At 44.6% G+C, this 14,471-nt stretch overlaps 1 protein-coding gene across 1 annotated transcript in view; it reads left to right on the plus strand.

Annotated features, from left to right (window-relative positions):
• Window positions 1-3,736: 3,736 nt before the first annotated feature.
• LOC134448182 (egl nine homolog 1-like) overlaps window positions 3,737-14,471 on the plus strand; it is a 72,425-nt gene continuing 61,690 nt past the window's right edge. The window contains exon 1 of the mRNA XM_063197920.1: window positions 3,737-4,842. Within this exon, the coding sequence (XP_063053990.1) occupies window positions 4,045-4,842 (798 nt within the window). The 5' untranslated portion in view covers window positions 3,737-4,044. The remainder of the gene's footprint in view (window positions 4,843-14,471) is intronic.

Genomic DNA, 14,471 nt, shown 5'->3' on the forward strand with positions numbered 1-14,471 from the left:
AAAGTTTACTATGTAATAAACTAATATTTTCTAGTATGGCCCACGTACAGTCATTTTTGCAGCTAAAAATGGCTATTTCTGGAAATTCAAAATGACGGACAATGGAGAAGATCCCCCTTCTCACGTATGAAAAGTTACAGTTTTCCAGTCATAATGAATACTTAGAATTTGATGGTGGTGGTAAGTATTCATGAAAAAGGTAACATTAGTGAATGGGTATGAATTCTGGAAATAAACAACTAACAATCTCACACAGGGTGCATTCCAATATGTACACTCCCGTCCTCTACTTGAGCTTGTGGCCTTGCCCCGCCTCCTGACCCGGCCTCCTTGGAGAAAACAATAAAGTTTCCCAGGTGTCAGCCTAGCCAGAGCAATTTTTGGGGGACTATTTTTCATTCACCATCCCAATTGCAAATGAGAAAATTAGAATTGTGCTTTTGCAAGATATTTAATTATTTTTTGTCGTCAGTGACATCATCATGAGGTCACATGCAGGCAAGTGAGCAAGGGAGGACGGAAGTCAGCAGATTGGAATGCACCCATAGTGTACCTTTAAGGCCAATCTCAATTCACCCCTTGGCCCTACCCCTTACCCCTCCCCCTCCGTTTTGTGTAGGGGTAGGGGTATCCCAATAGTCGTTAAGGCAGAGGGGTAGGGGTAAAGGGCTCTGCATACTTCACGTGCGCACTTTGGCGCGTTTGGCGCGAGAACCATTAATGACATCATCACTTGCGCCAGACTATTCATACTTCAAAAGCGCCCTGCTCGCATTGTCGGAAGTGCCCTCTGCTGTTCATGAGAGAAACGGCAGTATCTTTCGCAACTCGCAAGCGTGAGTTCTATGGATGTATAAAATAGAAAGCCAAACACGGCTGCTGTAGGGCTACTGAACGTCTGACTTGTGACTTACCACATTGAAACATGTATTTTTTGTTGTAGCCTACATTGCCAGATCATTCCAAGACCATGTGAGAGCATTGTTCTGGCGGCAGAATTTATAAATAGATCGCCGAACACAACGTGCTTCTGAACAAAGTAAACAATTGTTTCACTGAACAACATTTAAGAGAGAGGATAAAATAACTCTATAGGACATTTTATTATCCTCAAAATGATGCAGGATCCATTCTGTAGTAGCCTACCGTAGTTGTAGCCTCTCTTCGCATGGTCGCTGGTGGCGCACGACAAGTTACAAAAAATGTGTGGTGCACGACGTCGCGCCACGGCAGCTCGCGCCACGGCGTGTGACGTCATTTTGGGTCACGTGACGGCGCGAGTGAGGTCGCGAGTGAGGTCGCGAGTGAAGTATGAAGGAGGGTAGCGCCAGTCACGACAAGTATGAATCCCCCTTAAGGGGGAGGGCTTTGTGACCTTCAAAAAGGAGGGGTTGGGACAGGCAGACTCCGTTTGGAGGGGTAAGGCCGCGGCCCGCGGATCCATTATTTTGTTACGTTAACGCAGCTTGACGTATTGGATACCAGTGTCGATGCACTGCTACTACAGCTCGCGTGCCCCGGGAGCTATATACAGGAAGTAGGCTATATCAATCTACATTTCTAGCCGTTTTTATGTAGGCCTAGCAAACCAACTGCCCCTAAATTACAACTCAATATGCTCTTACCGACCTCGGCACATTTGGTTTTTTTTCACACACAGCTTGACCTCGTGTTGTTAGGCATGTGGTTGAAACCGAACATAATAATTTGAACCCAGGCACCATAAGCACATGCATCATAGATGTTTGTAGTCTATATTTTGTACATCCAAGAGTTCAATAGATGTCAAAAATCTACTTTCACGAAGGGAAATGCACCTTCGTGATGACCACAAGTATCACGGGACATCTTCATGTGCTCAACAGTCATTGGGTAACGCAGTCCGTCAGCCGTGGCTATTTGCATAACTTTCTCTCTCTCTCTCTATCTCTCTCTCTCTCAAACACACACAAACACACACACACACTAGAGGATGACATTTTTCAGGAATTCCCGTGGGTCCCGCGGGTCCTGCGGGATTCCCGCGGGATAGGAGTCAAAATTTTGAAGATGAACGGGAGCGGGCAGGAGCGGGAAAAAAGATGAATGGGAGCGGGCAGGAGCGGGAATAAAAATGAATGAGAGCGGGAATGCCTGCTTATTTTTCATTTAAAAAGCCTATGTAACGGGAGTGGGATTGATTTTGAGTGGGAGTGGGCAGGATTGGGAGACATTCTTTCCAGGACGGGATGGGATGGGATTTGTTTCTTTTACTCCACTCCGGGACGGGACGGGATGGGATTTTTTTTCTGGGACCGGGATGGGACGGGAGTGAAAATCCACTCCCGTGTCATGCTCTAACACACACACACACACACACACACACACACACACACACACACACACACACACACACACACACACACACACACACACACACAGTGTCACTGACTGTGAAACTATGGAATACCTTTAGCCTACAAGATTTTTAAAATAAAAACCTCACTTTCCCCCACTAGGCCAAGGCCTATATCAAGCCACACTCAAGTATGTTATGTGGTCGAAATATCACTCCTCAAATAGTTTATGCATGGTATGAACTATCGCAGCCAAATTGCGTAACTGTAATATTCAGTCAGAGATATAGCTATCTAATTACATAACCCCCTGCAGCCCAGACTGGCCTACCTATTTAGGTGATAGGCCAGTTTGCATGGAAATGTATTTAGAAAGGGGGAATAAACCAGGGGAACTGCTCACCAGTATTTCATGAATGTATTTCATCAATGTGTGTAATGTCGACCTAATGAATTAAAATAACTGCTTGTTAATTTCCTCACTGTTACTAATAGTCCTACAATTGTGAACTTCTTGTAATCCTCGGCGCGACTCTGCTGTGTCATTGGTGTGTCTGCGTTCTGATTGGCCCACGGCGTTGTTCCTCCCTTATTGGGAGGGAAAGTGGAAAACAGCGATCCTAGCGGTTACGTTCCAAACACCAGGGTGATCCTATTGAAACTCCCATAGACAAGTTTTTAAAAAAATCCCACAAAGATATGACTTGGAACTATAACACCAGACTCATTTTTCAGCGTACACAATAGCATGAACTACTACCTGTGAAAATCTTGAGTCATTTTTTGCCCTTTTAAGAAAAATAGAAATTGTGCCAATCTGGTCGGAAACGGACTACAGCTCCCAGCATGCTGTGCTTCGCGCCTCGTTGACAACACAGAGAAACAAATGAACGCGAACGAACGCAAGTTCTTCGCATATCTTCACATTCTTGTAATCCTATGAGTTCCACATTGTCTTCTTATTACACATATATACACGCGATCATTTTGGTATGGTTTTAAATTCTCTAGTAGATATGATGGCTTCTGTGGTGACGAGTAACCACCTCTCTGGCTCATGTTTGGCTATGCTAATTTGGCTATGCTAATTACATGGAGTAAACAAGCCACACATGCCAGTCAGTGTAGTTCTGTATTAGCTTTTTAAAGAATATTAAAATCAGCTCAGATCAGTGAAAAACCGAACATTTTACCACCTGATTCGATAAAACGGGCCAACATGCCCATAATATGTCTGCCACTACTTCTACTTCGTCGTCAGGGCCGAGATGTAATTTTTCAAAGAAAAAAAACATTCATTTGTTGCAGGGGGTTGGAACGTTGCCAGCAGGGGGCGATGAGATTACTTTCCCTCCCTAATGTGCTGACGTCAGGGCCCAGGGTTTGGACGACGTGTGGGAGACCGAAGAAAAAGAGGAACGGCTGGCGCCATGTGTTTCTGCTGGGCCGAAGCTGGTTTTTGGGCTAATGTAGTGGTTACCGGGCAACAGAAGGCCATTCACTGGAGTTATTTTGTACCTACGGATATACATGAAGAGTGAACACCAAAGTGCGTGTGATGTTATTGTTTGGCTGTGGTGCGAAGGCGGACATACCATTCTCGCTAAAGCTAGCCTCGCATCGGCGGACACTCCAAACTTGCACGGTTAGCAGTGGGGCAAGGAAAGCAGTGACTTTAAAGGGAAAGGACGGTTAAAGTTTCTTTACTATGGAAAAGGGAAGCTCCAAAGACGGCGGCGGTTCCGACTCGGAGCGAGACCGCCAGTACTGTGAACTTTGTGGTAAAATGGAGAACCTACTAAAGTGCGGTCGGTGCAGAAACTCTTTCTACTGTAGCAAGGAGCATCAGATCCAGGACTGGACCAAGCACAAGCGCGTATGCAAGAAGGAAACAGACAAATCTCAGTGTCCGGCGCAGCCAGGACCGTCGCAGCCTCCTCCACGGCCCGCGAAAGAGGGGCAGCAGCGGCTCTCGCGGAAGAACAGTGCAAAGCAAAGTGATGCGGCGGCTACGCAAGAAGGCACCGCACAAACAGGCCCTAGTAGCCCACCGTCCGACGGTGAAAGAATGAAAGATTTTATCACTTCAACAATGACGGGCCCGGGAGCCGGGGACGACAACAAACAAGCGGGGGACGGAATTACCAACAACACCAAGCCCAACGGACAAACGCGGTCCCCCCCGCAAAGACTGGCCATGGAATATATAGTTCCATGTATGAACAAGCATGGCATTTGCGTTGTTGACAACTTCCTCGGCGAAGAGACTGGCTTGAATATACTCGAGGACGTCAAATCATTGCACCAGAGCGGTAAATTCACAGACGGTCAGCTTGTCAGTCAGAAAAGCGATTCGTCCAAAGATATCAGAGGGGACAAAATTACTTGGATCGAGGGAAGAGAACCCGGCTGCGAGAAAATAGCTTTTCTGATGAGTCGCATGGACGATCTAGTTAGACACTGTAACGGTAAACTGGGGGACTACAAGATTAACGGAAGGACAAAGGTGAGTTATAACAACATTATTATCCGGCAGACGCAGTAAATGGTTAATGATGATCCGATACAGCCAATGATCTCTCACACAGAGTAGACATCATAGACATAGATTAACCTATGTCTATGGTAGACATAGCGGGTCATGTTTGCACAATCGACCACCATCTCCAAAGTGAAACTTCAAAAATAGTCACATGCAATTGTACGCCGGCTTTCAAAGTAGATTATTGCGAATGAGGAAAACGCAACTAGTTACAATTTGATCATATTCTTTGCACAAAATAGCTGATGGAAATAAAACGCATGCATCAAAAATGTGCACAGATGGTCAATCGACTTGACGTCACAGTATTTACCACGAGTTACTCATGAGTGAACATGGCGCCACGCCTTTTTATGGGGAAAAGTAATTCGCTCGCAATGTGGTTTACACTAAGATCTGTCAGTTCCTATGGGAGGGAGCACTGTATTACTCAGGAAAAAAATACTTTTCATTCCTTCTCTTAGGAATAAGAGTTTGACTGTGAGTTGAGATTTCAGCGCTGACAGGTCTATTGTACACATGGGATCACACTTGCCCTGTTATTTTCATGTTCACCAAAAAAAGTATTTTTATTCACACTTATTTGAATGCTATGCCTATGTTCCCCTCTGCTTTCTTACTTTTGGTCAAGAACACCACAACACAATCCAAGTCAAATACAAAAGTAATAGATAGTAAACATGGTGCACACACCTCCGGACATTCAGACGGATCAAAAGTCAAATGTAACAACTTTTCATACAGGCCAGCATTATTAAGTAACTTGTCCAAACAGGGTGCAAGTGTATCATCAACAGGTAGCCTAAATTCCTAAATTATCACCCCCAGGATAGAGTAGAGTAGAGTAGAGTAACTTTATTGATCCCAAGGGGGAAATTCAGGTGTCCAGTAGATTACATAAATACACAAATACACAAATGCCCACATGGACATTTCAAGACAGAAATAACACAGGAATAGTCAGGGAGGGGAACATAAAATAAAATAGTAAAGATAATAAATGTAAAAAAGGTAATAGTGCAAAAAGACATTCTGTGAGTAGGGAAAGACCAATGCAGAAAACATACTCTGTCAGTTCAGGTAGACAATCTTAACATGACCTGGAACAAGTGTTGATGATTACATCTATGATATAGTATAGTATGTAGAAGATATGGATATTGATATAGATATGGACTATTAAAATAATGTAGACCTGAAAGGTGACTATGCTGTCATAGAGCAAGAACAGAGAGACTGAGAAGGAGTTTCTTTCCTCATGCCATTTGTTTACGAAATTCCTCCTAATTGATTTGACTGAACACACACACACACACACACACACACACACACACACACACACACACACACACACACACACACACACACACACACACACACACACACACACACACTCACAGACTTGTTTTGCACCGGCCATTCATTTTCAGTAAGTTACATGTGACACGAAAGTGTCTCTATGTATAGGACAAATACATTTCCTTGTATCCTTGTAAATGTAGAAGTGAAAAATAATGCAATGGCATGTAACGTGGTCTCTGCACTCTACAGCTGTGGTGCTTGTTGCTTGCTTGTTTTGTCGAAGCGCCCAACCAAGTGGCCTTCTGCAGTGCACGTGTACCATACCACAAAGCCCATCAGATTCTCACACACACACACACACACACACACACACACACACACACACACACACACACACACACACACACACACACCCCTTACCCCCGGTCTCACTCACTCAACCGACCAACACACTCACCGTCAGTCACGTTAACAAGCACAGCTCTTGTAGTGCAGTTGAAATCTTTATATTATTTAAGTATCTTATTAACCTCTGATTAACCTTTTCGTACAAAGGAGTGTATGTCTCATTCAGGTTCTCACAGGCTGGGAATTCTGTAACTTAATGTTTTAAGTGCGTACAATCTGATATGATGTGTGTACGTGGGGTTTTAATCATTAGTGGCTCTAAGTAAGAGCAGCCATACATCACTGTTTAAGAGATGGCGTCCTGCTATTAACATGCCATCAATACCAAGCATGGCTAGTTTGCATAGTTGTCTTAAAGATGCACTGTGTCAGATTGTGGCCAGAATCGGTATTGCCACTATGCTTCTCGTTGAAAGCGTGCTGCCTAATTGGGGGTTGCCAAATTTGATCTTTCCATGAATCCCTATTAAGTTATAAAGTAGTATCTTCAGTATGACCAAAGTACAGTTAGTTTTGCAACTAAAAATGTCAATGTTTGTAAATTCAAAATGGCGGACCATGGAGAAGATCCCCCTTTTCATGGATGAAAAGTGCATACATGAACGCACACGTTTGTCAACCGCACACCGTATCATCAACTGTTCTCTCCCACTATCTCGCCCCAGTGTCTGCCTCAGTTATCAGTGACCATGGTGTGCAACAGGCAGACACGCTTAAACATGGTCACTCGAATCAGCCACTTAAGCATGTCTCACACACATACACACACACACACACACACACCCGAGTATATGCATGACTGGGACATACAAGTCTCTCACTCTCACACACTCTCTCTCTTTCTCTCTCACTCACTCACTCACTCACTCACACACACACACACACACACACGCACACGCACACGCACACGCACACGCACACGCACACGCACACACACACACACACACACACAGTCGCACACCACAGAAGCTAACCGTAACCATGCGTTGCCTGCCAAACTTGGACACCCACATATGCATACACACAGAAAAGTGTTGACGCTGTGGCTTGACCTGGGTACTCATACTGGCTGGCTGCGGTTTACAGTTGAGTCAACATGCCAACAGTTCGTGTTCCCCTCTGCTCATCTGTCTCTCTGTCTCTCTGTCTGTCGACTTCATCAGACCAGCGTGTCTCTGAATGCTATTACTAGCCCATGTTTGGTAGTGTCTGGTCTTTCTGGTGCGGCTCTCTTGCTAAAAAAAACCCGACGTGTCGGCCCTGTTGTAGTTGATGTAAACGATATAAAATATACGATATAAAACGAACCAAGTATAATTGGTTAGTGTGGTAGCTTGCTTCTCTCAAAAGAGACGGCAAGAGTCAAAGATTTTCAACAAGTAACATAATATGTCATATCTCAAATAAGAGACGATCTCTCATGTTTTGGAAGTAATTTGACTGGTTGTTGATTAACAGTCCCCCCCCCCCCCCCCAAACCTGTGTTGTTATGGAACAGGAGAGAGGCAGACACACACACACACAGACACACACACACACACACACACACACACACACACACAGACGCAGACACACACACACACACACACACACGCATGCACAGTACACACACACACACACGCATGCACAGTATACACACACACACACACACACACGTGATGTCTGGCTGGCTAATGACATTGAGAGAGAGAACATTGGTCCTTGGTCTGCATTGCCTTCACCCTTACCCTCTCGTTTCAGTGTTTCTTTTCCCCCTTTTATTCATTTTAACCCCCCCCCCCCTGTTGTAGCTCATACTGGACTGCTAAACTATCATAAACGACAGGGGCTGATGTTTTGGGTCTGTTTTTTTCCTTTTCTTAGAGACTGGTCTAAAATGTATGCCTAGGCCTTTTTGTCCTGGTCCAGCCCCCATTTACCAGTATTGCATGGTGTATGAGGGAAAAGTAAGATGTTAATTGATAAGAAGCAGCCACAGCAGAAGCAGCATGTGACTGTTGTGTCCCTTGACGGCATAATTTTTATATTTGCCCCGCAGCTCATCAGATAGACACTGAAGGCATTTAAAGATGCAGGCCACACCAGGGTAGATGTGTGTGTGTGTGTGTTTGTGTACGTCTGTCTGTCTGTCCGTCTGTCTGTCTGTGACTGACAGACTGACAGACTGACTCGGCCTGACTGTCTTGGGGTGAGGGGTGGAACCGTCTTATTATTTTGCCAAATGAAAACCGGTTTCTTCATCCAACCAATCAAACTTCAAGCCTTTCCTTCCCTTTGCTTTTGCCTCTGCGTTGCGATTGGATGTTGACCCTGGTCAGCCGCATTGTCCATTCAGTTGTTTTTCAAAAGAGGAAGAACTATGCCATTTTGTGGGTCCTGCAGTTGTTTTAAATGTTTATTAAAGGTACTTTTCATTTACATGCATGACGTACACACGACACGTTGTACGTGCTGTATGGAGTGGAACAGTTTGTTGGGCGTAATGCAATGTTGAGACGACGACTAAGCTTATCTTCAGCATATGACATGTAACTTAGGCTTTCACCCATGTATATCATGCATGCATACAGTGGTAGATAACATTTCTCATTACACCTACCTAAAATCACACACGCACACGTGTGCAAACATCCACTCACTCACATACACACACACACACCACACACCACACACACACACACACAACACAGGTAGCAGACAGTGATGTTAACCATTGCTGAAATGCAAACACTGAAGGCTCGTCGTTCTTTGCCGGAGTGCTTTAACCCCGGTGCAGAGCTACAGTAGAGATTGGCATCTCGGTGGAGAGGGAGAGGGAGAGGTAAACTACAGCACGTGGCACTGCAGTCACGTAGCATCCGGTGGATGGATGGCAATGAGTGACTGGAGCAGAGCTGACATTGGGCATGCCCGTGGCAGTGTATGTCTCTGATGGCTCTGTCTGTCTCTTCTCTTCTCTTCTCTTCTCTTCTCTTCTCTTCTCTTCTCTTCTCTTCTCTTCTCTTCTCTTCTCTTCTCTTCTCTTCTCTGTCTCTCTCTCCTTATTGGACAATCAATGGCTGTTGCATGAACATTCTGAATCTAATGGAGGGTGCGAACAAAACAACACTATCCTGATCACTCACTCACTCACTCACACACTCGTTCTCTGTCTCTCTGGGATTAATTCCCTAGTAGCCTGATGGAGGTGCAGAGGGCATCAGGCCTGGCAGCGAATCACCTCTTGGCTGCCGAAAGGCAAAAAGTTCACACACACACACACACACACACACACACACACACACACACACACACACACACACACACACACACACACACACACACACACACACACACACACACACACACGTAGACACTGATCGGCAGCAGACTGCCACACAAGGACTTGGAATGACACACTCTTGTGCAGCTTGCGAGTACTAGGCTCGTGTAGTGAATGAGAGACTGACCACTGAAGTGTGAGCTGAGAATTATAAGGTTCCATCTCCATTTTTGGTAATATTGAGTTTTTGACATAATCTGACCCATTACATGTTTATTAATGCCTGTGTGGTGTTATTTTTGTAAAAAAAAAAAAAAACCCTATTATTTCACATTGTTATTAATAAAATAAAAACGTTTTATCTCACCAAACAGCTGGGATGTAAAAACGTTGATGCTCAATATCTCAGAACTACCCTAAACGGAGATAGAACCTTATAATTCTAAGCTCACGAAGTGTGAAGCAGGGCAATGTGGTTTACACTAGCTGCGCATGGATCACATGTAGGATGCTTAGAGGTCATGCAGTTGCGTCACATTACATTGCATTACATTACGTTACACTTGGCTGACGCTTTTATCCAAAGCAACTGAGTTATTACTTATTATTGTTCAGGGTATTGGTTATAGTCCCTGGAAGTAATGTGGGGTTAGGTGACTTGCATAGAGGTGTAGGGAGATGTCTGGTGGGATTTGAACCTACAACCCCCCAGACTGAAAGACCAACTTCCTTGCCATTAGGCCAAGGTCATACCGTTTCTGCGTTCAATGCAGAGTTTGGCACTGTCTTCACACACTGCTCTTATTGCTGCCCCCTTCTCACATGTGCAAATCAAAAACATTGTGTGTGCACTGTGTGACTATATCATGTTAAATTGCAATGACTCCACCTATGGATAGAAAGGTACTGACACTGGTTGGTGGTTTTTGTTTGTTTGTTTTTTGTTTATGTTACAAAAATAAACACTATACTCTTTTTTTGTAAGTTTCTCTTTAAACTTTTTAAAGTTTATATTCCAGATCCGAAGTCTCATGGCAAACTTGAATGATAAAGAATTTCAGGCCGGCATAAAACACTTTATTTTTGGGATACATCTATTAGTACTAATACATACAATGTTAATGCCTGCATAATTAACTTGTAAGGCATGTACTAAGCAAACGCTAAGGCCTACTAGGTCCTTACTAAGGTTAAATTGGTAATAAATCCCTTATTGTGCATGAATAAGACATTTGCGAATACATGCCTAACAAATGTTTGATTTTGCTTTGTACATGCCTTATAAGTTACTTATACAGGGACATTGTATGTATTAGTGCTAATAGATGTATCCCTAAAATAAAGTGTTGCCAAAATAACTTCAGCTTAACGATGCATTTTACACGGACAGGCCCTTTGATTGCATATCAAAGTGCATGCCAGCCCGTTGGCCTGAAACCAACAGGTTATGTTCTGTTGATGCCGTAGCATTGTTTGCACAATGGTTGTGAAAAGTGTGTGTGCGGCTCGCCACAACAGTTTGCCAACAACATTTCAAACTGGATCACTTGCTGTGTTAGACTGCCAGGGGTGTGTGTGTGTGTGTGTGTGTGTGTGTGTGTGTGTGTGTGTGTGTGTGCGCGCACTGCCAGAATGAAAAGGATGTTGGCACATAACCACCACCTGTTCTTGTTACCTGAATACTGCATTTCCCATGGGGGAGGATGTGTGTGTGTGTGTGTGTATGTGTAAAGTTTACATACAGGCTGTGTGCACAGACTTTGTGTGTGTGTGTGCACAGCCTTAGTGTGTGTGTGCGTGTGTGTGTGTGTGTGTGTGTGTGTGTGTGTGTGTGTGTGTGTGTGTGTGTGTGTGTGTGTGTGTGTGTGTGTGTGTGTGTGTGTGTGTGTGTGTGTGCGTGTGTGTGTGTGTGTGTGTGTGGACGTACGTGTGTTTGTGTATTCACCTGTGACATAGGAAATGCTTTGTGAGCGTACCACACGCCACGGAAGGAAGAAGAATTAAAGAAAGGAAAGATCGGGTTCCGCGCTGGCGCGTGAGAATTAGATGCAGGCATGCACTTCCCATTTACCAACTTCTACACCCATTGTAGACCGCTTGTGTGTTTGTTTATTTATGGTACCGTAACTGTCCTATTGAGTTTTTTTGGCAGCACCTACGGTCTTGCCTATTGTAGAAGTTTATTGAAACAATTGGTGTGTGTGTGTGCGCGCCTCTGTGCCTCTTATCTGTGTGTGAGTGTGTTTACTAGTTTAATTGTCCTGTTGAGTTCTTGGTAAAACATTTTGTCTTACGTTATGTCTGTTACGTTAGGGCAGTCATGGGTAAGCGATTAGGGCGTCAGGCTTGTACCCCAAAGGTTGCCGGTTCAACTCCCAACCTGCCAGTTTGGTGGGGGGAGTAATCAACCAGTGCTCTCCCCCATCCTCCTCCATGACTGAGGCACCCTGAGCATGGTACCATCCCACCGCACTGCTGCCTTGGGTCACCATTGGGGGCTGCCCCGTTGCACGGATGAGGCATAAATGCAATTTCGTTATATTGAGTGTGTGTACACTTGTGTGCTGTGGAGTGCTGTTTCACAATGACAATGGGAGTTGGAGTTTCCCAGTTGGGCTTTCACCTCACTTTTTCACATGTCTTTTTACTGTGATATCTTCTCATTCAATAATGGGCCTGGGATGCGTTTCTCGAAAGTGTAGTTGTTAGCAGTTAGCAACATTGGTGCCAATGGAAAATAGCTTTGAAAACAACAAGTAGTTAACATAGTTAGCAACTATGGTTTCGAGAAATGCACCCCTGAACAGTAATATGCAAGTTCACACCTGTGAAATTCATACACACATGAGTTCGTGCACCCCAATTCTCACACACGCATGCACACACACATGATTCATGCACCCAAATTCGATCACACATGGGTGCACACTTGTTACAACATGCACACACAAACATAACAGCACTTTGACTACTCTGCCTCACAAGTGTGTCAGTTGTTTTCTTCGTTTTTAATGGAACCAAAAGCTTTCCACTGGGGTGATGTGCAGAATCAGACACACACACACACACACACACACACACACACACACACACACACACACACACACACACACACACACACACACACACACTCACACACACACACACAGGGTTAGTGATAGCGAGAGGGGGTGGATTTTCCTGAGTTATCTACTGCCAGGAACGTCCTCCTGTCACACACACACACACACACACACACACACACACACACACACACACACACACACACACACACACACACACACACACACACAAACAGTTTGTGTGTGCGAGACACCTACACACACACACACACACACTGTCACACACAAATACTTGCACACATTCTGACACGTACACAGACCCACACCTGGTTCGCCAGCTGTGCTTTGTCATGGTGAAAGGAGCCAAGATCCTCTGTTTGGACAGTCACATGTCACTGTTTAGCAAATAAGTTACGACACTCGCCGACACTAGCTGGCTGATCTGTGTATAATGTGTGCACGTATTTTGTTGCTTGCCTGGCTTTAGATTGACCAGTTTTATTGTAAGTTAGCTTTCATAGTGTGTTGGTCAAGAGCGTTCACAACCATTTCTGTGTGGGCGGTGTTTGTGTGAAGGCCTGTGTGTGTGTGTGTGTGTGTGTGTGTTTGTACGTGTTTAGCGTGGGATGGAGAAGGAGAATGGACACATAAACACACACAGGATCAATGACCCTGTGTGTGTGTGTGTGTGTGAGTGTATATGTGTAACAGGGTTGACCGAGTTCAAGCCGGCAGCCCTGGTGACCCCACTCCCCCACCCCCACAAAGGTCAATGGCCGTCTGACCTCTGACTGGATTTGCTGTTTTGTTACTCACGCAAGGCGAGCATACACGCGCACACACACACACACCACACTTTGATGCACACACACAAACCGTGTGATGAGTGCACAAGTTCATAAACACACACGCAGATGTCCCATCAGAACCCTGACTCATCTTTACACACACACACACACACACACACACACACACACACACACACACACACACACACACACACACAGCATTTACATGAACAAGTGTGCTTACGGTATCTCACATTAGCAATTGACCATTTTTGCTTACTCCTCAAAGACAGAAGTACTTTCAGACAAAAAAGCAGACCAAATATAGTTTGCCAAGCACTCCAAACTCTGGATTGGTACATCAATCAAATTGCACAATGGGGTGATGTGCAGTTTACAAACACTGTGCGAAAACAAACAAGTATCACTATCATCTGTCATTAACAATTAACTTTTTTTGCTTGACAACCTCATGTTACACGATGTAGAAAACATCTGGGTGGATGGGTGAGAAGCTTCTTTGGTCAAAAGTCAGAACAGCATAGTTGTCAAAGTATTCCCATTGGAATGGAATAGGACTTCAATTGAACGCGTAAACAAATAGCAATGCACACGAACAATCAGCCACTTGATCATGTCGCACAATGTGGGAGAAATATCATCTGGCGAGGCAAAGCCTCTCGGTCAAAAGTCAGCATGACAACAGTTGGCTGAAGCATTTCCTAACTCGCAAATAGGACTTCAATAGGCTTTAAGTCCCACGAGGCACAC

The sequence above is a fragment of the Engraulis encrasicolus genome, chromosome 1 (genome assembly GCF_034702125.1).
Source record: "Engraulis encrasicolus isolate BLACKSEA-1 chromosome 1, IST_EnEncr_1.0, whole genome shotgun sequence".
Taxonomy (NCBI): domain Eukaryota; kingdom Metazoa; phylum Chordata; class Actinopteri; order Clupeiformes; family Engraulidae; genus Engraulis; species Engraulis encrasicolus.